Source organism: Pelmatolapia mariae, linkage group LG3_W, assembly GCF_036321145.2.
Source record: "Pelmatolapia mariae isolate MD_Pm_ZW linkage group LG3_W, Pm_UMD_F_2, whole genome shotgun sequence".
Taxonomy (NCBI): Eukaryota; Metazoa; Chordata; class Actinopteri; order Cichliformes; family Cichlidae; genus Pelmatolapia; species Pelmatolapia mariae.
In genome coordinates this window covers 77,622,790-77,649,877 of record NC_086229.1, presented here as the reverse complement: position 1 = coordinate 77,649,877, position 27,088 = coordinate 77,622,790, and the positions used below count along the sequence as shown (strand labels likewise).

Here is a 27,088-nt window from a genome sequence, read left to right as displayed (position 1 = left end):
AGACTCTACAATAATAAAGAAAAACCCCCAACAATTAAACAACCCCCCTGTGAGCAAGCACTTGGCGACAGTGGGAAGGAAAAAATCCCTTTTAACAGGAAGAAACTTCCAGCTCAGATAGGGGCAGCCATCTGCTGTGACCCGCTGGGGATGAGGGGAGGGAGACTGTACAAAAAGCCTTAGTTTTATATGTGAGAAAGTACGCTGTAAAAACCCCATGCTGTGACCTGTCAGAGACTAGCCAACCTTTTAATATATGGGTTTCATTACAAGTTAACGCTCCTTTGCTTTATTTTTGCCAGATGCCAGGAAGTCTTATAGGGTCCTGACAGTAGAGGGCCTTTAAGGGGTGTGCCTGCAATCTAAATCCAGCTGTGACAGCAACGGATGATTGAGCAAATCCGTCATCCCTCAAAAAAAATGAACAATGCAAACAAGCCACAGGTTTACTGGGACCTCTGGCAGAAGCTCGGTCCGGCCTATTTCCTGGATGCTAAAGGGAAAACAGATGGGCAGCCTGCACTCAAACGAACCTGGAGCCAATAAAAACAGACCCGTGCCACTAGTGTCAATAATGTGTGACCTCTTGGATTTGATTTTCATTTCCTCTTCCCCCCCAAAACAAAATGCTGAGCCGCTGTCAGCGGCACTTTGTGTGAGCCTTACTTCTTCTTTTATCTCTCAGAAAACCTTGAACGATAACCCACTGCTTAAAGTGGAGAGCTCTGGCTTTTCATGAAACCTCAGACCAACAACCCTGGTTGAAAATAGCTGATAAGATCAGTCTAGGTTATACAATGACTTTAACGTCAAGTACGGTCAAGGGGCTCTTTATTATTAGAAGTCCACTTACCTTCTTTGTTTAACTTTGCAAAACTGACTCATTAATGCAAATGTGACACTGCATGCACTAAATGTGTGTGTTCTGTGTTAAAATTCTTCATATAGGAAGACTTGGCTTTATAATGGAGCCCCTGAATGAAGAAAAGGATGGAAGAACGATGAAAGTGAGTCTGGCTGAAATGCACAGTGTGTATGTGTGTATGTGTGTGTGTGTAATTTCAGCTGTAAATACCCTTGGCAGATGGCAGTGACCCGCTACCGTGAACCACAGGAAGCAATTGTGGCTGGGTTGGACGTGGGGCGAGGGGAGCAAACATAAACTGCAGGACCAGTGTCTTTTTGCAGTCAACCAAGAGAAAGGATCCAGAGGAGGAAGTTTGAGTAAAGGAGATGGAAGGAAAGATACAGACCCTGGTTAAAAAAAGAAAGGAGAAAAAGAGGCCAGGATAGAGTAAAGAGAAAGGAATGAAACACGAGAACATTCGCGATTGCCAAAAGTGCCAATCGGTAATTAAGAACCCATGTTTCATATTTAATGGCAACCAGACAGTGACCTGTGATACGCCACCTGAGACACAAAGAAAGTGCCAAATAGCCAGGGTACACCAAACAACATACTTACAGAGATCCAAAATTGGCTTAACCCAATTGCGCCTGCTCGCATGGCAAAGATCAAATGCACGCGGTGTGATTCGAGTACCGCAAATTCCAGAGATCATGAGATGCACTGATGTTGAAGCGTTAAACGAGACAAATGTCCTCAAGGTGAACTGACTGGAAATCAATCGGAATCTGATCAAGAGGGGTTCAGGTTCTATTCGGGTGCAGCTCAGTTGTACTCAGGTACCACGTTACAGAGGAGAATGCTGATGCGTTGCAGCCTCAGCAGTTAAAAGCAAGCGGCGTTAGGCTGAAAGTGGAGGGTCTCTCCGGCCCGTTAGGTCCCCCCTGTGATTGGCCGGTGGGGGGGCGGAGGTTTAAAATGATTCGGTTAGGGCTGAGTAAGTTGTGGGAATTTTCACAGCGCAGTTGGCTGCAACTTTTTTTTTCTTTTAGGGCAACCACCCGCAGAGTCGAAGGTATCAGGTTCTAGCCTGACTGATAGCTTTGGCCCTGTCAAGCTCCAGCGCTCCTCTTCCCGTTCCTCGTCTTCTTCAGAATTCACTAGTCCATGCACATTCCTCCCAGGTCACTCTTTCCCATAAAAAAAGAAAGAAAAAGAGAGACAGGAGGAGGAAGAAGACAAACTGGGGTACCGTTTCCAAAGAACACCCGAGACTCCAGGAGAAACCAAAGAAAAACAAAGGCGAGATAAAAGAGGCTCCTGCGAGTTGAGGGTTTTATTTTTTGCAACGTTATCTTCAGAGTCAACAAAGATGCAAAGAGTGTTGTTTCTTTTCCTCCTCTTCTTCTTTTTCTATTCTGCTGAGTTCAGGAAAAGTTTTTTTTCTTTTATTTTAACTTTCTTTTCAAGCTTACAAGGGCATCCAGCTTCCACCTTCTAGCCCTAACTGTGCACATAATCTCTTTTTCATAACTACGTCAGTGAGCTGTGGGGTCCTTTAATAAGCATGGGCGCAAAGCTTGATAATAACATTTTTAAACACCTTTTAAAAAAAGTTTTATTACATGAGGTGCAGATATTACGGGCAGCACGGCGCACGGTCTCGTTAAGCGTTGATGATGCCATTAGCACTCTCCCGTCGATCTTTGGAATCGTGAGGGTAGTTTTTACTCTTCTGTTTTACCATGCGGTCGCTTTTATGGTCTGACAGAACGCCGATCAATTGACTGTCCTCCGGTGCTCGTCTACCGACGTTCTCTTGAGTCTCACTGACCCTTTATTGCCCTCAATTTTGGCATAAGGAAGAGTTGTATAAACATATGCGGTCCAGCAAGACAAAAAAACCATTCAAGGAAATTCAAAAAGACAGCGGGGAACCCGAAACACGAACTCTCCGATGCCTCTTACTGTTGTATGGTTGGGGTTGTGCCATATAAAGTTGTTGCTAGGCACAGGAAACTCTGCGGGGATCAATTCTCAGAGCTTGTGCTTTGGGAACAACTTTGGATTGAGAAAGAAAGAAAAAAAAAGAGGAAGTGGGCATTGAAGTTGGGAAAAAAAGATGCAAACGTTGGAAAGAGTGTGAAAAGGAGCGTAGGGAATAAAGAAAGGTTAGAGAATTGAAATGAAAAAAAAAAAGATATAAAAACTGGTGATCCTTCCATCCCGAGATCCATTTCCTTTCTTCGTCCACTTTAGTCTTTTCTTTCCTCAGTGGGGTTGGAATGCCTTTGGAAGAGTGCCACTGCTAGCGCTTTGCTATTAGCATGCACCCCATGCACAAAGCCAGAGAGATGGGCCCGGAGGAAGCAAAAAAAAGAAAGAGAAAAAGATCACACGTGGTTACTTTCTTAAAGTCTGGGCTAAACTTTTAATTGCTCTTCAAGTGGCGGATTAGGCCACTGGTGTAACAGAGATACTATTCTGGGGGGATGGGTTTGAACATCTTCAGAAGCTTAGTCCAACCCCTGACCTGTTCTGAATGCCAAAGAGAAAGTCCTTTTTTTTGGTTTATGGGGTGTTGGAGCAAAATGAATTGTTGTTGGTGGTGACAGTAGAGAAGGGGGGAGGGTTGGGGTAGATTTGACTGGCAGTGGATTAGCTTTGGGCTGACAAATAACATCCTTTGTAGGATTCAGCTGCTTTTTGGATGCTAGACTCCAAGAACACTATGAAGGCAAGCCCAGTGTCATGTAGCAGACCGCATGAGGCTAAAAAAAGGACATTCAAAGGCATAAATGAAAGCTTCGTAATTCACAAAAGGGACGCTTGTCAGTGTCGATGTACTTCCATGTATAGGGTGGTAATTTTTTCCCCCTTTTTTTGCAGGTTTCAACACCAACGTCCGCTACCGTCAACTGCGAATTATGTTGCATCCTCTCATTAGGAATGGATGGGACCTTCTCCTGTGTCGTCGTGTTAGAGCCGCTGCTGCTGACACAAGTGCTGGCAGACATGGGGAATGAGTGTCAACCAAACCCTGACCCTGGTGTTGCTTACATAGAGTCTGCCTGCAAATCCTGAGATCGCATTTCCTGTATTTTTTTCCCCTCTCCTTTTCTACTTCAGTGCTCGGTTTATGCGATGACAGCTGAATGGCGTGCCATTCACTGAGTGTGTGCGCGTATCAAGTTGAAATCGCTCCCTGCACATTCAGGTGTGTGCGAGTGTCCCTCTCTTCTGTCTGAGTGTCAGCATTCATGTGTATGTGTCATGTCTTTGGCATCTTCATGTCATTTCTCATGTCACCCCCCTCAGCTAAGGTTCTCAGCTCTGGCATTTAGGGGGGGGTGGGCGGGTATCTAGGTGTCGCATGTGGGGATCCATCACAGGCACTGGCAGCGCCGCGTCTGACCAACGGCCTACTCCTGTCAGTTTGTGACAAGCCTGGGGCTGGCGCTAACATTAGCTCGTTGTGACACAGGTCTGGGTGTCAGCAGAAAGCATGACATGGCATCAACAAAGCCCGGAGTCGGCGCAAAGCGGCCAAATGCCAGGAGCCGAGCATTCGCCGCTGAGGATATGAGAGGCGGCAGCTCGCTTGCGTCGCTACCTGTCCCACACATGCACAGATGGAAGATGTAAAAAGCCTTCAAATGCCATATCTAAAGAAAAGAAACGCCACCGCAGAGAGAGGGAGAGGGAAGGAAAAAGAAAAAAGGAGCGATATGATCAAAAGGGATAGACAGACTTCGGAGAGGGAGGGACAAAGAACGAAAAAGACAGAGATAAGGAGGAGAGAAAGAGACACTGTAGAGCCTTTAATAAGGCTGATAAATGATTCTTTATTTACCATCCTGAGTCACTGATGACAGATAACCTGCATTTAGGGGATCAGGGCTGCCATCCAAACAGGCAAAAAGAGAGAGAAGAGAGATAGATTGAGGGAGGTTAGAGAGCATATCCAGCTTATCCACTAATGAGGCATTCTATTTGAGTATGATCATGGGGGCATGTATCATTCATGTGGGATAAGTAGCGTGCGTCTCCTTGCGTGTCTGCAGCTCTTGTCTGTTGTCTGCGCCCTCTTGTCATCTTTTAGAAACACCCACACGTCCCACACTTCAATGAAACAGTACCACCAGGTGGCGTGTCTTTGCCTCAATCAAATGAATTCCAACTGTATGTCCTGATCACAGTGCACACACACACAGACACACACTGACACACAGAGGCTTCCCTTACAGGTCCCATCCACCACCTGTTCCTGACAACAGAAGCATGGGACGATTACGATCCAAACAATTATGAAAACAATTACTACAAATGAGTAATTAAACCCTAATGTCAGGATAAATAAACTGACGGTGAGAAGGGAGTATGAAGGAGGATGGGAAGAGCCCAGGGCGAGTGAGGGAAGGAATGAGGAGGAGAGGAGTCGACAGAGGAGCGAGGAGTCACGGTGTTGCACTCCAGCCGGCGTTACGTAAGGATTATTACCAAAAGCATTCAAAAGACTTTTTTAACACGGCTTCAACAACAATCCTTCCATCCCTGCTCATCATCTCCACTCGGACCCCTTTATCTCCCAACTTCCCCCTTCCCTCGCTCCGCTATCTCCGTCTCTGTCACTCTCGGCGGCTCCCTTCCTGACTCGCTATCTTGGTCGAGATCACGCAAGGTCAAACCTCCCCGACGTTTGATGGATGAAAATGGAATTAAGATGAAAGCACACTTTCAGATAATGAAGATATGCAGTAGGAGATTAGGAGGCTGGGGAGGCTGCCGAGGTGCCGACCAAATTAATATTGAAATTTATGTGTGTTTGGCTCCTGCCCAGACAATCCCCAAGTGTTATTTCCAATGGGGGTGGGGGGTGGGGTGGGGTGAAGTGGAAAACATAACAAAAATTTTAATAGCATTTGGGGTGGGGGTGAAGAAGAAAGGCGGCGCCGACAGAGTTCATTTTGTCTGACGTAGGAATGCAAAACGAAGTAGCCGTAGCAGTGCACTACACAGCTGTTCAGCAGCGAACGATGGACTGTATGGAAACGGTAAACGTGCACATTTTGTAGGTCTCTGTGTCTCTCTCAACAGCAAGTATCTCAAACTTATGTGTGGTGTTTAAAGGTAAGACAAACGCCCTGACTCGCTCAGGTGTGCCTGTGTGTGTGCCATTTAAAGCACGTTTGCATAGTAACACGGGCCAGTTCAGATATTTGCCTGCACTTTGAAAGGCACATGATCTCTTTTACAAAAAGTGGCAAACGCATCTCACAATCCAATCTGCAGAATCTCAGCTGCTCTAAAGAGCTGAATCAGTCTATGTGTGTTTGAGGAAAATAGGCAAAAAGGGATAAAGCTCCTGTGCCTCAGAAGGCATCAAAGACAGACAGTCTATCAAGGCCCCGTATCACTGTCTGATGACGGCGATATGCACACTAATCCGCATGTAAAATAGTCCTTTTCCTCCAAGGCTCTTCTTGGAGTGCACTTAGCAAGCAGCCCCTCTCTGCTCTCCTTTCCTCAATCTTGCCTTCTCTCTGACACTATTCCCAGTGAAAGGAAGAAAAAGAAGAAAAAGATAAAACCAGGGAGATCCACAACATGCTCTTAAGGTCTCATTTTCGTCCAGCCCTATTAGATCTCATTACTCAGTTGTTGACTGGGCAGACTTTTTTTTTTTTTTTTTTTGGTGGGAGTGGGGAAGCTAATGGGAAATTTGATAATGGCGTCAGGTTGTTTTGGTCCCCACTGTCACAGCTTTCCAGCACTCTGCTTGTGGCACTTTGTTAAGGGAACACAGGAGTGTCGAAAAACACAATTAACAGTCCGGCTTGTTTGTTCCCTCTAGTATTTCTCCTTAAATAAGTCAAAAGTAACGCAGGGAAGAAAAAAAATGAAAACACTGGAGGAGGAGTGCAAAAGACATTCATTCAGAACTGACTGACTTTGGCCCTGTTTTTGCCCTCTGTAGCCTGCAAGCTGTTCCCATTCACTGAATAAGAAGTGGTCAGGTTACATAGGACACCACCAACAATGAAGCTCTTTGTTAAGGCATCAGGCAGAATGCAGAAAATATTTGAACCGATATATATATATATTGCCAACCCAAAGGGTACCGAGAAGTCAAGCAGCCATTATTACTCGACACCTGCGTCTGCTCCCGCGGGAGCTCGGTGCCAGCGTACCATTGCCCCCTTGTGCCTTCGGTCCCCGCCCACTTGTGTGCGTGTCTACATGTGTGTTTCACCTGTTTCACCTATCACCTTACGGGCAGCTGGTATCCTAGGAATAAAAGACTCTTCAGCGAGATAGCCAGCAGCGGTGGAGGATGAAGGAATATTGTGGGTGGGAGAGCGTCAGCGGTGCAGATGGAAGGGATCCTGTGTTGAAGTGAAAGCCCTCCTCTCATAATGGTGCAGGTGAAAGCACCTAACTGGAATGTAGAAGCAGGAGCCCCCCACCTCCACCCCCCAAATTTTTTTAATCAAGACATGGAAAGAAATTAGAAGGCCGGGGGTTTCGAGCGGGAGCAGAAAAACAATGGCTGCCATTGAGGTAACCTGGACTAATGGTGAGGGGGTGATATATGAGACTCGCTCGCACATGCATACACACAATATGCAGTGACGGCACCTGTTTTTGCTCGCTAGCTCCACAAAGGAGCTGGTGTTAGAGGTGGCCGGAGCAATCCAAATATCGATAGCATCGATACCAACGCTGGTATTGGATTGATGCAATACAGGCCCTGTATTTACACTACTAGTTGATGTAGGTGGCAGTGATCGTGTGCGGCAGTCTGGGTATCGATTTAAAGTGAGACCAGCGTGACGGCTATCAGTGACGAGCGCCACGCGTCAAGTGCAGTGGCAACATCATGGGTCTGTGATGCCAGATCAATACCCATATGTGTGTTTGTGATTGCCATAAATAGGCCTTCCAGCGTCCTTGTGGATTCTCTGTGTCCCTCCTCCTCCATCCTTCCCACCTCTATTTCAATATCTTCCTCCCTCTGCCACCTAGTCACAAAAGGGCTGCTTGGGAAAAAGAAAAAAAAGATAAAGCCACAACCCAACATCAAGACTCAAGGCCCACGAATCGAGGCTGTCACGTAAAAAGACAAAACATCCATGTAATTTGAGCTTGTATTACATTGCCATTTTCTCTTTCTTTGATCTAAGAACAATGCCCAGGGTTTTCCTCAGACTGGGCTGTTTCCAAACCCCATCCACTCTGCTGCACCTAGTTATTGCAGAACAGGTTTTCTCCCTATTCAGCGCCTCACAAAAGCAAAAGCAAGAGCCAACCGCTGTAGCACAGCAAAGCCCAGCACCCTACCGCACTAATGACGGCCCTCATCAGGCTGGCTAATTTAACCCCCCTGCGTAAATTGAGAGGTAGAGGTCATGGGGGGAGTTGGATAGAGAACACAACAATAATCTCTCTCTTCCTCTCTCTACAAATCTCGTAAAAGATCTGGAAAAAAAAAAAAAGACACAGAGGCAGCTGCCTGGCCCACATTTCTACACTAACAAGAAAATTGGGTGTGTTTTATTTATCTGCAGTGCAGACTATATTATTATGAATTTGGGGCATTGGAAGGCTAGTTATTTAGAAGGCTACAGTCTCTGTTATCCCCCATGTACTTAGTTTGCCCCCCACCACCCTTCCTCCACCCATCACTGTGCCTCTGGTCTTCCTCTTCTTCTACTTCTTTTTCTTCCTCTACTCCAGAAAGAAAAGCAGGTCAGGCAGAAATGACAACTCAATACATTACAGAATAATACACCACAAAGACGCGTGAGTGGTGGCCCTGCTAGTGGTTAGCATGCAATGCAACTTTACCACCATGAGGCAAATCTGTCTTTGAATATTATTTCAAGTCCTGGAAAATTGCACATGCTGCCTTTGTAGTATATATAAATATATATATATTTTTACTGTTGACATGTATTCCCAAGGGAGTGCATTTGAAGAGGGTTGGGTTTGAGGTGAGTGTCCTTTTCTTTTGGTACTTGACGGTATAGAAATGGTGCCGCAATGGCTAAAGACAGCAAAGACAGCAGCCGGAAAAGAAACATGTGTTCTGCATAAAAACAAGACAATGCTCGTGGTGTTTTTGCAGGAGTCAAGCAGCTTTTTTTTTTAATTTAAACCAACGTTTGCTAGGTATCAGCCCATCCAGATGTGATCATCGCCATTAGTGAGTTTGTTTTTTCAGCACCAACAACTTTTCATTTCTCATCCATCTGTCAAGAATATTTCCCGCCATCTCATCCATCACGCTCACTTCCACTCCCTAATTCTCGTGTCTCGCGCTCGGCTTATCTCAATACTTTGGGGCTGATGCGTAATACTAACAAGGTGGAGAAAGACGAATGGGGTTGTTGGGTTGTAAATCCAGTGATAAGGTGAGCGGTATGTTTCACATTACGCTTTGTCTGCCATGTAAAGACCTTGGAGGAACTTTCGGGTGTCTCAATGCTCACGAGGAAGCACACACACACACACACACACATATGAATAAAGGTCCCTGTCATCCTTCTCCCTCTCCACTAATGAGTTCCATTTCATTCCCACATTCCTTTACATGACCCTATCAACCTCAATCGTGTTGAGATGCCACCGTCTCCCTGATATTCTTCACCGTCACCCCCCCCTTTCTCTCCATGCAGCGCTTCCCGGCACAGCTGATCTCCGCCGAGTCCTACAATCTAGTTAATATTTCATCAAGTGGTGGAATCTCACATCTGTAGGTCACGTTCCGGGCCCCGGCAATTAGAAACTCAAACAGCGACCTGGCGTGCTTTTTTAATTCTCTGTCTTCTTCTTCTCCTCACCCTTCTCTCCACCCTTTTTTTTCAAACAGAATTAACAAGTTGAAATTAATTTCAGCCCTCGCTGCAGTTGGAAAGGACCAAAAGAAGGATGGGAAGAGGATGAGGAGCGGGTGGGTGGGCTGCTGACAGGCAGAGACGGAGCGAGTGAGGCGGATATAGCAAAGAGACCACCAGAATCCACATAAATAAACGAAGATTTCAGGTTTTAAAGTGCCGCGTAGCTAAATGAGAAGCGACCGCAGCCATTTGCTTCGAGAACAGATTCTCTTTGGTGTGGGACAAAATTCCTCGTTTAGGAAAGTAAGAATGTGATACCACCATGGCTGCTGGAGGCGCAGTGGACTGTAAAATGACGGTTAATTACACCACTTAGTCCAGCTGAATATTTGTACAATAGTCGTGCGAGGCTGTGTGTTTTGACAATAAATTTGCAAGCTCTTGCTATTAGTGTGCGTGTCATTGGCGTGCGCTCTCACCAAAAGACATCTGTTTAGGAGCATTAACTGTGTGCTGTGTAGGTCTTTGGTGCATGCTGGGTTCCGTGGGTTTACCCTAGATACAACATCTGAACTGGATTAACAATGCCTCATTCATTCAAGACCTTTGATTAACCCCGCCCATACCTCACAGTGCTGGGAGGCTTAACAAACAGAATGTCAGAACAAGATAGTGTGGGGAAGGGGGAAGAGGAAGAGGAAGAGGAGGGGGGTGTTAACGTACAGGAGGTCCTCACCATTCTTCACTGCTGTGCAATTTGAATGCAGGGACCAATATGCGATGCGAGTCACATGCTGTTGTTTTCACTCGGATGCGAGCACGGTGGCTCTGGATAGGATTTAAAAAGATTCCCGAGCCTTTATCTGCTTAAGATACCAAGTGGAGTTTGCATAAACACAGAGAGGAGCTCAGTGTGCTTTTCTAGAGCACTAAACAATGCTCGGTGGCTCTGATGACCACTGATGTGGGTCAGGACTACTGCTGATTTGGGACAACTAATAATTAGCAGTGACCACGCCAAACCTGCTTTCTGTGCAGTGCACTACACACACACACGTGACCTTGTGACCTTCTAAGCCTGGTAGCCTCCTTGGAGCTAATACGTATCGATCGGATTGTTAGGGAAGGGAATATGTGGAGGGAGTGAAAAGAAGATATGGACGGACTTTATGTTAAAATTTGACCAGATAAAATCACTCTGGCAACCACAGGTCCCTGCTGGGCTAATTTAAGCAGGCAAACAAGAGAGGCAAGGCCCAGCAATCTGGCAAACTAAAAAAACCAATGCTCCCCGCTGCAGCCAGCCAACCAAGGCCATCCCAGAGAGATGGCTGAAATCCACCGAAAACTTTTTCAGCATTATAGTGTTCAGCAAAAGCCCCAGCGACGTGAGCCAATAAGAGAGCAGAGACGCACACCTTCTCGCAGAAGCGTAGCCAACAAAAGACGAAGCTTTGACACATATGATCCAGAGCAGCACCAGACGACAGGAGACACGCCCATCCCACGTGCAGCCCAGATCTGTCCATCAAGCCATGCGCTTATCCAACCTGCAAAACGGCCCCAATCAACACAGAAGCCGAGGGTTGTCAGTCACACATTAGAAGCCAAGTCACCACAAGGCAGAGGAGGAGATGAGGCTGAATGCTTATTAGTGGCTGTGAAATCTTAGCCCCAAAGCTCCTTCTGCATTCACAGACTTCAGTCAGAAAGCACTATTGGTTTTCTGTAAGAGGATTTTTTTCTCTTTTCTTTCTTTCTTTTTTTTTTTTTTTTGGATTTCTGCACAAATTCATACAGGAGTAAAAATGCAGGGTGAAGGACAAAAGCACTATTATGTCCAAAACCTGTTGCTGTAGATGCAAAGGAGGCCTGTCTTTGTTCCACCCAGGTTTACTTTGGTCGCTGGCTGGAAAAAAAAAAAAAAAACAACATTTGCTTTACATTAAAATTCACGATTAAGGTCAGTGAATAGAGATTGCTCACTTGTACAAGATGCTTATAGGTAGTGCTGTTTCCCTCTCTAATGTCCTTCTCCCATTCTCACTCCCCAGCTGTGCTCTTTTATATATACATCTCAATTTGATCCTCATTATCCTAAAAATGTGTTTGGACAGCTTAGAAAGAGAAAAAAAAGCCCACCTCTCACTATATGAGCGAAGATCTTTAGAAGAGAAGCCCACATGCACAAATCTTTATACATTAATAAAAGTGTGCATTCGCACACACCAGTACAGTAACACACACACTCCCACACACACTCCCACACAAGTGCCGAAACAACGCAAGCTCACATCTGCGCACTCGCAAAGGGACGGACGTGGCGTTTAAGTGGATGTGACATTAAAACAGGCAGCCCCGTTTGGACACACACACACACACACACACACACACACACACACACACACACTATCTCTCTCTGTCCGCATCAATGTTGAAAAAGCGATGTCTTAACATATTTGTCAAACAGATGCAGCTACTTTACACTCGCCGGAGGACGATGCAATATGCAAAGCTTTATGTGATTATGTTTTCAATGGCGATAACGCAGCAGCTGTCAGTCAGAGCTTGACCGAATTTCAAAACACACTCCCACTCGTGGGCCTAATTAATAGTTGTCATGAGTCACCGTTAGGAGAAATCACTGCTGTAAGAAAGAAAGAGAGACAGACAGAGAGAAGAGAAAATGATAGAAAAAAGAAAAAAGACAGCAGCATTAACTCATACACAGCACCAAACTGTGGTAATACGCTGAATCTTAGACACACACGCACGCATTCACACATTTGCACAAGTCAGGTTTTTGCAGTAAACTGGTTAGCATAATTAAGACGGCAGGCAAACAAAACGCATCTCTTTAGATTTGCGTCACAGTCGAAGCATATGTGCTTCGGATTGGAGAGACATGCACCCTTTGCTTAGCATGTTTTCCACTTCATCTGGCCCCCATCGGTGCGTACCGACCCCGAGGATTGACCATCAATCGCGCACCGGTCCCCGTTCAATCTGCTCATTGTTTGATCTCGGCGAGGCAGAGCCAAAGAATAAACAAGTCTATCACAGAAGGATTTTGCATACAAGAGAAAGGCAAAGAGATACAAAGCAAACAAATAAATGTGCCAGCCCGTATGAGGAATTTCTGGGGCTGCGTAATTAGGCAACATTCATAATACATGACCGGAGGGAGAAAGGGGGAGGAGAGAGACAGAGAGAAAGAGAGATGAAGAGAGACGCAAGGTGCAGGAGAGCGCCTGAGTGCGGTGGCGACGCCTGATCCGCTGTCGTCGATGAGATGGATGCACGTGTGCGCGCGCTCACGTCCGGTTGCTTCCATCATGTGGCCGTTCGTGCGTCTCTCCCGCACCCCGCCGTGCGCGCCAGTTTGTTGTTGTTTATTTTCCCCGGGAACGGTGATGGAGGCAGAAGGCCCGTGGCAGGTAGAAAATGGCCCGGGCCTTTTCATTTGACACCGCTGCGCCTTCAAACAAACTACCTGGGGCCCCTGCGCACACCCATAATCCATTCAAGGTAGCAAGCAATTTTCATTATTGACTGGTGAGAAACAGGCAGGAGAGAAAGAGAGACAGAGAGAGAGGGGGGAGAGAGAGAGTAAGCGAGATGAGATGGAAAACTAAAAGAGAATAGCATGGCTGAACGGGGTGAGATTGAAAGTAGTAAAAAAAAAGAAGGGGGAGAAGTGGAAGAGATAGCAAGGTATTGGCAAAGGGGGGGAAAAGAAGGTTCACTAAAAGAGAGAAAATAGATTACAAATAAAGAAGGGTCTCAAGAAAGGGGAAAATGGGAGGAGGAGATCCGAGAAGATAGATGTGATTGAGAGTGATGCGTACGGAGGGGCAGGAGGAGATGGAGGAGAGTGGAGACGAAGTGGATGCAATTGCAGGAAGTGCTAATGTATGGGGTCGAAATATAGGAAGGTGATGCTTTAACCAGTGCCAGAGATGGTTTGCACCTTGTATCTGAGGACACGTGAAAGTGATACACGCACAAACTTAAGAGCAGAGGTATTCGGTAGAGGTGGGCGAATCGATCCAAATATAGATAGCATGGACACCAACGCTGGTATTGGTATCAGATCGATACTAGTATGATAGGATCGATACATGTGGATCAAAGTAAATTGTTTTTTTAAAAAACTAGAACTCAAACATCTGCTGTGAAAAATGTATGAACCTTTTTGTGTGTGTGTTTGTTTTTTTAATGGCATTTCTATTTTATTTAGAGCCAACTGCTTATTTAGAGACAAAGTGCTTTAGAGACAGGCACAAAGTACACGAACAGCTGAAAGGTGTGTTTTTTGTGTTAATTAATTATTATAGAAAGTAAAAATCACAATAATTTAGTGTTCAGAATTTGCAAACTAATGTTGATTCCTCTCATAAATCACATCACGCTACTTCGCCCTACATGAGCTGCCTCTACAGGATAAAAATGTCGGGATCTGTATTAGTATTGGCTAAAGATAGCAACTATGAAAGGTGAAAGGGGTGGGACCAAGGTTTGACGGTATGCTAATCCAGACCTTGTAAAGACTACCAGGGCTGTCAACAACAGACACATGGTGGTGACCATGAGCTGACGGATGGAGGGAGTAAATTGTGCACATGCGGAAGAGGAACACACACACAGACGCGCACACACACTCTTCTGTCTTCATCATGCCTTTTCTTGAAAGAAAAAAACAATCCAGATACAGATTTAAAGTCAGGTGAATTTCTGCCGCTGCCTGTCATTTTTATCTAGTTTTACAGTATCACGCTCTAGAGATCTGTCAAGAAAATTGACGGGGCTTTTTTTTTTATTTTTGGGACAAACTCATTGAAATGCAGCTCAGCAAACCTCTGAAGAAGAAGCTGCGAGAGAGAGAGAGAGAGAGAGATAGAGAGAGCGAGAGAGAGAGGCAGCAGACTGATAGATGGAGGAAGGGAGGGTGTTGTTGAGAGTTGTTAACACTTGAAAGAAATCCCCCCTCCTCCTGTTTGTTACATGAAATCACACAGATTTGTACTGTTTAACCCCTCCCGCCCCTCCTTCCTCCCCAACTATACTTGCAACTTTTTAAAGCCCACTTCCTCTCCAGACAACATTTAGGAGAAAAAGAAATGGAGGCAAAAGAATGTATTTTTATGATCGGAGCTTGAGCTTCGCATTATTCGCTGCAGGCCTTGTGGGCTAAAAGAGGAAAAAAAAATGCTGCCAACAGAGAGCATCCTTTTCTTTTATATATAGGGAGAAGTTGTAACAAAAGGGAAAAAGGGGGGGTGGAGGAAGAAAATGAGAGAAATGATTGATATTCCATGCCTGTCCTGTTTCAGTCAAGTGACAGAATTTTCTCTCGCTTGCGTCTTTCTCTGTCTCTCTAACAATCCTATCCAGCAGCCAGGAAATGAGCCCAGCTTGTTTTGTTGAAATTTTCTTCCACCCCCCTATTCTAAATAAAAATGACACTTGATTTGTCGCCCTGTCTGAAGTTTTAGTGTTTTATTTATTTTTTCATTTTCTTGGTACAGCAAAAAGGTGCATCGTGTGAGAGTTTGGATGCCTCCTGCCTGAGGGATCACAGCGAGGGTACAGGAGCCCCGTCCCTCGCTCAGAAGGTTAACATCGCTGCATGTAGTGTGCATGAGCATCCGGCTGTGCAGTACCGCAGCATCCATCAGACCTCGACGAATAGTTGGTAATAACCGCCCCGATCGCTGCCAGATTCCCACCCCTTGTTTCGCATTCATAGCAGCCACTTCCTGCCTCCAAATCCCTTATGCAGACACCCCACTTCTCTTTTGCCTTATCTTTTCCCTCCTCTCCTTTCGGGCCTCCATCCTTCGCTCTTTGCCTCTCTACCTTACACATGCATCTGCACACATTACACTTTACACATTACACTTACAGGGAATGTGCCTAAGATTGTGAGTGTCTCTCTCTCTCTCCCTCTCCCCCCTCTCACTCTTTCTTTCTCTTTATGACCAGGGCTGGGGTCTGAAGTTGCCTCTGTCAGCACAATAAGGTCCTATAATGGATGGTAATCATTCAGCAAGCGTGGCGGCTACAGCTAGCCTGAATGAAAAAAAAAAAAGAAATAAAGCGAGTGAACGAAAGGGAGAGAGAAGGAGAGAAGGAGGGGAGAAAGAGAGAGAGAGAGAGAGAGAGAGAGAGAGAGAGAGAGCCTGGCTCCTCTGCTGCTAATCTCAGCTAATGGCTTCTGCAGAGCCAGGAGAGAGCCATACGCACTAATAATGCAGCGGGGGGAGGGGGGGGGGGGGGGAGAAATGGAGGGACTGGGCGTTTGGAGTGGGGTGGTCAACTGAGCGTTCAGAAAGTGTGAGGGGCCAGGGGTGTAAAGAGAGAGTGAGAGAGAGAGATAGAAAGAGAGAAAGATGGAGGCGGGAAGGGGGTGATAAAGGACGAGGGAAAAGGAAAGCAAAGTCAGCTTAAGAGAAGGGTTTAATAGCATCATTATTATGGGGAGGCACCCACTATGGGATTTAGAGCCCAACACACACACACTTTCACTCATATGCACAAGTCACTTTAAAGACTTTCTCTCCCTCTTGACACTTGTTATTAAAAGAATAGTTTGACATTTCTGGGAATAGCCTACTCTTATTCCCTTTACTGGAGGTTGGATGAAAGGACCTATACCGCTCCTCCCACCCTCTACCCAGTAGCTTAGCTATAGCTGGTTAGCCTAGCCTTGCTTTGACGATGTCAGCAACCTCCTAGCATATCTTCGGCTGCATACCCTATTTGATGGTTCAAAGATGCTGTATTAACACTTTTGAGTTTTATAAAGCTCAAACAAGGTGTATTAATGAGTTTATGGTTCAGGTGCATGGATTTTGTTATCTTCAGGCAAAGCTAGGCTACCTGTTTTCCCATTTCAAGTCTTTAAGGTAAGCTAAGCTAGCCATCTACTGTCTGTAGCTTAACATATGAAGCTATAAATGAATGCCTGCTTGTTCACACAATAAAGCCTACTGACTGATAGGTAACATTCTCTTAATTTTGTAGTATAGCTAGAGTTTTCAAATCTATTACTGGACAGGTGGACAGAAAATGATGCTTCACACAAAGACAGCTTAGGAGAGGGAAGGAGCAACCGCCATTTTCACTTAGATCATAGAAGTCATGGACATAGCTTCACATTGGAAAAAAAAGAAGCTAATGCGGAAGTGCCTAAAACCTGCAGTCTATCTGAAGGCTACCAGATGGTGATAGGATTTTTGGTCCTATAGAAGTCTATGAGAAAACTGATTTCTGTCTACACTTTCTTGCGGCGTTTATGTGCTCTGTCACTCATTCAGTATCATACTGAATAAGAAATTACGTTTATTTTGAATATCTTGGTCATGCTATATTTTAAATTGTAGAATTATCTGTGGTATGTGTATTTTTAACCACTCAAAGATAACGTCTGCTAATATTTCATAAACTTAAAGTCAAAATTCTGTTGCAAGCACAAATGGGGAGTCAAAGACGAAGAAAAATTCATTTGAAAAATGACCAAAAAAATAAATATTTTAATATAGGACAGTAATCAATCATCAGTTACGATAGAACACATTGGCTAGTGTTGCAATGAGCACCATGCTCTGAGGGATTCAGCGTTTGTCTAAAGGGATTAGCTGAAGGGATAAGCAGAATGTTTCCCCTATCTCTTTAGCCTAACTGAGCAGAGAGACAGCAAAATAGTACTTGTTTGTGCCTGGCTCATTTTCAATTTCCAAATATATATTTATCCTTTTATCCGGTTTTCATCATCCGCAAGGTTATGCAAGCAGAGGGACACGACTACGTGGTTTTAATATATGAAAGGCCTGTACCAAATTACTATTGTCCAGCGCTCAGCACAAGCACAAGGACCGAGGCTGGGTATTGGAGGAGAGACCAGCGGGTGGATTTCCGTTATTACAACGCCAACAGACACAGATGGCCATGGCCAGAGCAGGGGATCAAATCCGTTGGACAGCACCCAGTGGGTGAGCTATGAGCCTACCCGTGGTCACATACTAACGTGACTGTGGGAAATAAGCTTGAGAGAAATAGCAAAGTGTGCAGAGTTCAATTTTGATGGCGACAAATGATGAAAAATCTCGAGTACATGAGAATTAAATTACATTTCTTTTGAGAAATAGCTGTCTTTGCTGTCAGTGTCATCTAAAATCGGAGCGGAGCTGCGGGTTTCACTTAGTGGTAATGGGAACATTTATCCATATCAACCTGGTCAGGCATCTTAAATAATTCTCTCAGAGGAATTCACAATAGATGATGTGGTGAGGATTTTATACAATTAGCTTTGCTAGACTGGCCTTGGTTTGAAAAGAAAAAAAAAAAGCTGCCTCCAAATCTTCCAGCAAAAATAGGTCAGATTTCAGCATCCAGCACAGACATCATCTATAGTGTGTGAATAAAAAGCCAAACAGAGAACAAAGAAAAATGAGTGGAAGAGAGGGAAAATGATACTTTTGTGTGAGCGTGCATGCGTGGGGGAGGGGGGGGACTTTAAAAAGTGATACAGTGAGGAGATGAGAGTCGGTGAAATGAATAAGATAAAGGAGATTGTAAGTAGATGAAACGAAAGAAGTGGGGGCATGGAAGAAGATGAGCGAAAAGGAGCTTAAGTTCAGAGACTGATGTCTAAATTATTACTGTGTGTCAAAGAGAAAATGGTCACATGCTGAAGATTCGCATAGTGTTGTCGGGCTGTCCACCACTTTGGTCCATAGCGTAAATATAGCATCTCAAATTCTATTTGATGGATTGCCATGAAACGTGTTAGTTATTTACTTTCCACCAGAAACTGTGTTGTGGGTCAGTGCTATTACCCATTCAGAGAGACTTCTTAACATCTACATCTACCATTTACTATAAATAAATCCAGACACTGATGTTCTGCATTTGGTGAATCCTAATGACTTTGGGGATCCCATGATGCATGTAGGTCTAGTACCAACATGAAACTCATATATTTTATTTTTAGACAGCTACTGAAATGGAAGTTCATGGAGGATAAATGTTTTGATCTCAGGGATCTCTTTACTGCAAACCTCAGATTTGTCCTTCATGTTTGTTTTTGATATATTACATTACTTTGTCAATAGGCAGAGAAAGCTAATCTAAGACAGCAACCTTGTTAAACAATATTCTTAACATTTTAACATATTCTCCCTTTTGCTATTTGTGTGCTAGCTTGCTGATGGTTCAAAGGACCATGTGTGAAAGTGCACTGTTGCCTTATAATAAGAAGGCCCTTGGTTCCGATCCACCATATGTAGGGTTTGCATCTTCTTCCTTGTGCATGGGTTCTCTCTTGGCACTGCAGGGTTACATTAACTGGTGAGTCTAAACCGGCTACAGGTGTGAATGGTTGTCTGTGTCTCTGTATGTGCTCTCCGATAGAATGGAGACCTGTTTAGAGGGAACGCCAACAACAGATCCTTCAAGGCCCTTTATACTGTAATGTAGAGACCCTACAATAATAAAGAGAAAACCCCTAAAATCGGACAACCCCTTATGAGCAACCACTTGGTGACGGAGGGAAGGAAAAACTCAATTTTCACAGGAAAAAACTTCTGGTAGAACCAGGTTCAGGGAGGGGCAGCTATCTGCTGCAAGTAGTTGGTTGTGAGGTGAGGGAGCCAGGACAAAAGACACTGTGGCAGAGACTATATTGGAATGGCCAAGAAGTCTGTGCTCAGCACTAATTAGCAGCCATCTGTGTCAGTGTAAAGCATCAATACATGTTATGGATGGACCTTACTAATAAAATTTAACTTCTTCTTTTCTGATTATTGTCAATTCCACCTCCAAAGGAGTGAGATAGCAATAATGCTCAAAATTAAGGCTCCGAAATAGGACCTCACAAAGTCATGAGTGAAGTCCCCCAACTTTTATAATTTGTATAGTTTATGGTCAAGCTATAGCCATTTAGAGCAGCTAGTGTGACTATAGACTACTAATCTTGCATCCTCATGTTGTTAATATAATAATTTCTTGCATTCAGTGTGTCTTGCACACATTTTTGTGCATGAAATATTTTTCTCTTTATGCTTTAGACCCAGACCATTTATTCTTCTTTGATCTTTTTCTACCCTTGTCTTTGCCTTCATTCCTTTCTTCTTCATAACCCCCTTTTTTCTTCACATTTCATTCCTATATTTTACCTCTCTCCTCATTTCTTTGTGTCTTCTTCTCTTTTCTTCCCACTCAGCATTTTGGAATTTCTGAAGACTAAATGTATGCCTGTTTAAGAGATCAGTGGGGGGGGTGCACTCATCAAGAAAGAGTTGCTGCGTCACTTCGCCTGATGTGTGTAAGCCTACACGTATAAACAAAGCTAATACTATCAGAGGCATTCGACATCTGTGTCTTGGGTGTGTGTTTGAGTGTGTGGCAGTGTGTCTGGGTATAAAAACACTCCTTGAACCTTCTTCCACCTGCCGTGACTGACTGGAGGCAGTGTGTTGAATGCTCCCTGCTTCTTTCTTGTTGTTGACATTCAAACAGTGTAGTAGGTTTTGTTGCTAGTGAAGTGCCAGGGGTGGAATCCATCTGGCATTATAAAGAAAATGTGTTGACAAAAGAGTGCATTTCTGAAATACAAGCGCAGTCAAGAGCGTGCGCGCGCATTCACGTGGATGTGTGTAGGACTAATACCCACAAAGGAACCATGAATCATGTTTACATCCTTGGTGTGAGACCTTTCATCCATCAGTGCTGTGCGTGTGTGTGTGTGTGTGCCTGATAGTCTGCAGGTTGCCGCGCTCCTAATTTGACCAGAGAATGAGTGAATGTTATCATTTTCCTGCCCTTGACCTGTTCCCGCACTGGAGACAGAAGCACCAGATTGAGGAAAGATTGAATGAGGGGACTGGAGACAAAACTAAACAAACAGGAGAGACGAATAAAAAAAAGAAGAAGAAGAAGAGTGTAATAGTGGGAAAGATGCTGCTCCGGGCATCAAAAGTACACAACAACTGCAGGGGGAGAATATTATAAATAGTTTTGAAACTTATTTTTTTCTGTCTACCGAGGCTTTTTCCATCCACGATGGAAAATCTCATTTTCAATAACACAGCATGTTGCAAATATTAGATTTTCTCCAAACCCAGGATGTCGCCATACTCATCAGAAAGTGTCATCAAAAAAGAGTTATCCTCAGCAGATGGATTAGCTTCAGTTTTCCTCATGCAGACTTTGACCTTTAAGTTGTAAATCGCAGATGGTTATCAAGAGACGAGCTGAAACAGAATGACAGCCGAGTTGAATCTGATCCTCCGGCTAAAACTTTCGAGCCCGTCAAAGGAGTCTGAATGCCTAAAAAGTTGGGTAAAATGCGTCCATGTCAAGTTTTTTTTTTTTTTAATCTCGATCCCCCATCAGTTTTTGACATTATCAGGTTTTCTAATAGGATTTTGGCTGATGCGCGCACGCGAGCGAGCACTCGCTTCTCGCTGCGTTTGATCTGGCTCGCGCCGAGGTGACATCCCGCTGCTGGTAACGAGGCCCGCTCTTGAGGAAGGAGAACCTGAGGTCAAAGAGGCAACTACAATTCCACAGGCTTTCATTTAGTGTTCGGCTAAACCGCCCCACCTGCCTTTGAGCCGAGATTAAAGACCTCAAAAATAGACAGAGAGAGAGAGAGAGTGAAAGAAAGAAGAAGAGGGGGTAGAAAAAAAGTTCAGTGGCAATGAAAAGAAAAAAAAAGAAGAGAAAACCCTCAGCTGTCAAAACTCAATGTCATTGTATCTCAAAAGGGAATTGGTAATTGGCCGGAAGAGTGAGGGAAGAAGGGGACTGGAGACAAGAGGGGACCGGGGCGAAGGTTCTTCAGCTGTGTAGCACTGCTGAGGTATGCTGCACGCATCATTTGTAGCCCCAGGCAGAGAGAGGCCAGCTCGGTTGCAGAAAAGCTGTGCCTCAACAGCATAGTTCTAAAATGCTACTGATGTCAAAGGAGGAATAAAACTCAACAGCATTTTCTATTGTTGTTGGGTGTATAAAAAGACAAAGTGGTCAACCCCCTACTGTGATGAGGGAAAAAGATGTTGGCGTGAGTCATAAAGAATCAGCACTAGCTGCTCAATGGTTAACCAAATCACTTGCTGGGAACAGGGCAGGGTATCGTATGAATAGAGACAGAAATATTCTGACACAATTCTCTGGTCAAAAGCAAAATGTGCTAGGAGAGGCACTTACTCTTCACAAGCACAATGGTTATTCTCTCTCTTCATTTTTTTTTTTAGGTGCAAGGGCACCTGTTTGGGGAAATCCTTCTAAACCTCAGCAGGAGGCTCTTATGCAAGACAAAAATCCAGCAACAAAAGACACAGGCTCCTTAAAAAACCTCAAGACTGCTTTGTTGCCCCTTAGAGAAACGGCGATATTGGGATGGCCTTCATTTATCCGTATTCATTCAGCCTGTTCTTAAACTCCCAATGGCATGTGCAGAAATTTACTGAGTTAGGAGTTCAAGGGAGGCCAAGGCGAGCACATCAAAGGGCAGACTGAGGGTAAGCATCACTTCAAAGAGGGGGGGTAGCGCAGTTGTATGGAAGCAAGTCGGACAATGGCTTAGCAAAGAGGACATTCAAGTAGCCCAATGGTAACCAAGGGTTATTTATATGGCCAGTTTAGACCACAATCCAAAATCAATCCAGAGATTCAGTGATAAAAAACAGAATATGGTCCTAGCAAAGCAACCTCCCTATCCAAGACAAGGCTGGATAAACTATTAAACCTAACATGTAAAAACAGTGTTAACATAAAACTTGCTGTCATCAAGGCCCAAGCTTACACTCATCGAAACAAAACAGCTTGTCATATGAAGCATTGGACCATTCACGTTAGGCGCACAAGATGAAAGTCACATTTCTACTGTGTCTTCACTCTAAAAATGCCAGATTGTTTGGGTTAAGCCAGTCACTCGTCTGACCTCATTCCTAATACTTCACTGCTAGATTTACCTTCTTTGGTCATTTGGTTATGTTACTAAATCCTGCAAGGTTTATCCAGACGGTCACTGTCCTGCGTGCGACGGTCCAAAAAAGAAAAAAAAGTGCAAGAAAAAGCAAACAGAGGATTCCCAGAGATATCTTTGCAGCACGCGGCTTTTAATATTTCAAGGTTGTGAGCATAAGTGCTTGCACACTCTGGGTCAGAGAATTTCACTTCAAAGGAAGGGCTTGTTTAACACTGAATATACTCTGAAACCATCCTTTTTTTTTTACTCAACTTCTATATTTTCAAAGCCTGTAAACTTAAATTTAACTGTAAGTTGAAGCGAAATGTCAACATAACCATCTCTGAGGACTGATTTTTCTCTGTACATGGGGTAAAGTGGCATCCTATTATATCGGGCGCACAGGTACATCGACATAAAGATGCCGCAGCGCCGCTTTCCAGCGAAGATGTTTAAATGATGCGGTCAGTGTGTGTTCCCTTTCTCTCTGGCCCTGCATCCACTGCCTCATCTTTTGTGCCTTTGACATGCTCGTACGTTCTCGGTTCCTTTTTTTCCACAGAGCTATGTCACGATCAATTTACCGCTCGGCACATGATGGCCCCTAGCGCCTCTGAGGATTTGAGGGACTTTGTGTGCAATCCCAGCCTGCCTCGCTTTCTCTCCCACATACAAAACGGGCATTTGTATTCTTATCCCGCTTTGGCCGCTGAGTGAGACTGTGTCCCAGCTTTTGCCTCTCCGATTCCAGGTTATTGTTTGGAAGAGAAATCTCTGAGCAGACATCATCTGGCAGTTGCTATTTCGAGGCGATATCTCAACTCGTTTTCAGCTGCGTGTCGCTCTTAACACAACTCCGGCTATTTGCCTGCGCCCACATGCGGGCATGCGTGTCGGTGTGAGCGCAGAAAGGGGAAAAGCAGCGAAGCATTTTGAAAACATCAGGCTCAATCAGCGCTCATTTTGTTCAGGGACCCTGAGAAACTGGGCTCACTGCCTGAGTGAGAAGGAACCATTGACAAGTGTTGTTCGACGCAGCTACAGTATGTTTGTGCACCTGCTTGTTTTTTAATGGGCCCCTGACACCACACAAGGCAAACTTGGCTTGGGACACATGGAAACATAAAGGCACCATTTTCCTCAAGCTCAAGACGTGCCTTTGCTTTCTGCGGAAAACATATCCTGAACAGACTCAGTTTCCAATTTTCTCAAAGAACTTGATCTAAAGTGCTAAATAGTTGGCCTAATATTCCAAAGAAGCAAGAACATCGAAGAAATGTGCAACTCAACAATAGCTCTCAGTGCTATATGTACCACGCCAATCAAGCTAAAATATTTTATTATCATTCTGCTTTCGTTTGCGGGTTAGTGACGCTACCACCAGCAAAGCTATGGTAGCGTGAGTGTGTATTTGGGTTCATGTTAATAATCTGACTGAGACTGAATGTTTCCCGAATTTCATTTATTCAGCTCCTTTCCTTCTTTCTCCCAGTTTTTCATTCCTCCATCTCACCATCTCTGCCTTCTCTTTCCAGTCGTCTCAATGAGGTCCCAGATCTGTCTGGCCAGTACTTCGTGCCGGAGACTTTTACAGCGGGCCTTTCTTTACTCATCCTTCTAATTGAATAATGCATTGTAGTATAAAAACAGCTCTCATTAAAAAGGCCTTCCATGGATGAAAATGCTGAGGCTAACACATTTTCCGCATGCAGAGCTAAATTAATGCATTCGGTTACCTCCAGTAATGAAGTGAAAATGAGACTCGACCGACTGACGTACTCAAATTTATGTGTTTGCTAGAAAGAGCCAGGCTGGTGGCACACTCTGACCTAATGGTACTTGGCCAGGTTTGTAGGTCATATAAACACCATTAGGGAAAGATAAAGTTTAATGTGTGTTTGCAGACATATATCCACACACTTTGCTATTAAGTACAGTGTGCACAGTAATACATCATAAATGCAGGATTTACAGCTGTTTGTCTCACATCTTTTAAATTCTTCTTTAAAGGCCAATCTATATTAATGTCTAATGGAATATTATAGGATCTGCAAATTATCCTGCATGTTGTAGTAATTGCCCCATAGAAATCATTTAAAGTTAACATCAGTCACATCAAAGTACATCTTTGCATTGTCTAGTTAACCCAGCAAGCTTTGTTATACATTACTTGATTGTTGTGCGTTACTGACTTATTTTGTATATTTACTGATTTTATTCTTCATTATCAGTGAAGTCTTCTGGCTTCCAGTCTTCAATTCTTAGCAAGACCAGGGATTTATGCTTCAGTGAGAAATCAACGGCGTTGCTACGTCGTGACCGCAAACCCCTCTGAAACCCTGAAACCTGATGTGCACCGCTAAAGAAATCTAACTACACGTCGGGTCATCGCAAACCGCAGCTATTGCGATAGTGCATGTTCATCCTATGCATGGCTAATTTTTTGCTGCAGTTGCTGAGTACATCAGTGATATTATCACCTCAATATCTCAATAGTATTACTATAAGCACCCACAAATCTCAGCAAATTTCTGGAGGGGGAAACTATTGAAATGGATTTCAGGGAATGTACAAAGAAGTGGCAACATTTTTTTTGTAAAAAAGGCCTTGATGGGGACTGGTGGCGGCTCTCGGGCCTGGCAGATCATGATGTACTAAATAGAAGTGAAGAAGTTAAAGAATTAAAAAGGGGAGGGAGGGTGGGTCATGTAAACAAGAATGAATAGCTTGTAGAACTGGGGGAACATATATACCTTACAATACAAGGCACCTTGAGGTGACTGCTGTTGTGATTTGGTACTATATAATTAAAACTGAAAATAAAAGTGAATTAAGACATAATGCACCAGAGACAAGCGTAAAAGTTGGCAGTGACATCAGCCTGAAGTCTGAATCAGGTCTTAAACTCACCCTGTCCTTTACATGATCGTGCCCGGTTCTGCAGTCAGACTAAGAAGAGTTGCTAGATTGCAAAACCCTACTTGCTACCTGAGGACAGTGGCAGTAGCTTTCCTCCAGTGAGACCTATCTAATCGCACAGATAGACAGACTGGGGCCCTCTCCCAATCTTTAAGCCTTGTGCATCACATCGTGATTAGGCACACGCCACCTTCCTTCCTTACACTCCGAGATCGACTAAAAAAAGCTTAACATCGCTCATTTATCAAACCGACACGGGCTGACAGAGAGCAAAAAGAGTTTGTAAACCACATCTTTTTTTTTCCACCTCCTATTTCAGAAAACACAGAATGACTGTAAATCCCTTGGTATAAATTCAAATTACCCAGCCTCATCCTAGTATGGATATGAGATTTCTTTGGCTAATATTGATATGCAGAATTTTCTCATTATCCCAGGCGAATGAAACCGCTACAAACAACACTGAGGCAACCGTGTCTCATGCGAGGTGCCGGGAAAAAGAAGAAGAAGAAGAGAAAAAAAGAAGAAGAAAGAAAAGTTAATGTTTAATTTGCAAAAACAACGCCCTGACTAATGAATTTTCTAAGCTTGTTTCCTTGCTTACAGCTCCTTGTTTGGCGTTGTTTTAATAGAGCATGCTGATTTAGAAAAATGAGGGGCCGCAAGAGCGGGAGTGGAAAGCGAGAAGGAGGAGAAAAAAAAAGGTGTTTCTGCAAGAAAACACCTTATTTGGACTTTTCTGAGGTGATCCAACTGCGCTCTGCCAAAATGAGATGTTGGATAGTAAGTGTGAGACAAGAAACAGCTTACACGAGGAGTGCGTTGCCAGAGGCATTTTAATGATGCAGAGGGGCTTGAAACGTGAGCAACAGACAGTGCTCCTGTGAGCTTGAGACATGAGATGAATTATTACTGTACACAGAATCCAACATTACCTTGTAGGATCACATAAATCTCAGAAAGCAAAAAAAAAGAAAGAAAGAAAGAGGCAGGTAGGCAGGTGTCGTGGTGGTCTCAAAGAAATCGCAGAAGTCATTTCCAATCTTCTGGAGTATAAATGCGAGGGAAGTACTGTTGCGCTTGTGCATAGAAAGTATTAAAAGTAAAAGCAAGGTAACTATTACACTAAAGGTGGTAATTTGAAGAAAGAGCATACTAAAGTCTTCTTTGTGGAAATCTCTAAGTTGTTTATTGATTTTGTAATGGTCAGATATCAGCACCTCCAAATGGGAAAATCTCTTTGATTTGCTCGGCCTAATCTTCCTTCACCTAAAATATGCAGCACCATCATTTACCTGTGACTCATACTTCTCTGACTGTACCGCTTTTGAGGCAATCTTTACAAAGGCTAAGGAAATGTCTTGAATTAAAAAAAAATCACTATGATATGAGCAGCCTGCCTGTTCCACATCTACATCTTTCAACTCTCTGCTGATCCCTAAGACATTAGAAGTACTGGAGCTCTGACGTGGAATAACCTTGCAGAGTGCTGTGACCTTGTTGCAG

General features: G+C 44.1%; 1 protein-coding gene across 6 annotated transcripts in view; it reads right to left on the bottom strand.

The window, feature by feature from the left end:
- pcdh7b (protocadherin 7b) overlaps positions 1-27,088 on the bottom strand; it is a 118,943-nt gene that overhangs the window by 68,983 nt on the left and 22,872 nt on the right. Inside the window, exon 2 of one of the 6 annotated variants that reach the window (XM_063469940.2) lies at positions 11,535-11,596. The exons of the other annotated variants lie outside the window; for them this stretch is intronic. Within the exon in view, the coding sequence (XP_063326010.1) occupies positions 11,535-11,596 (62 nt within the window). The remainder of the gene's footprint in view (positions 1-11,534; positions 11,597-27,088) is intronic. 6 annotated transcript variants of the gene reach the window in all.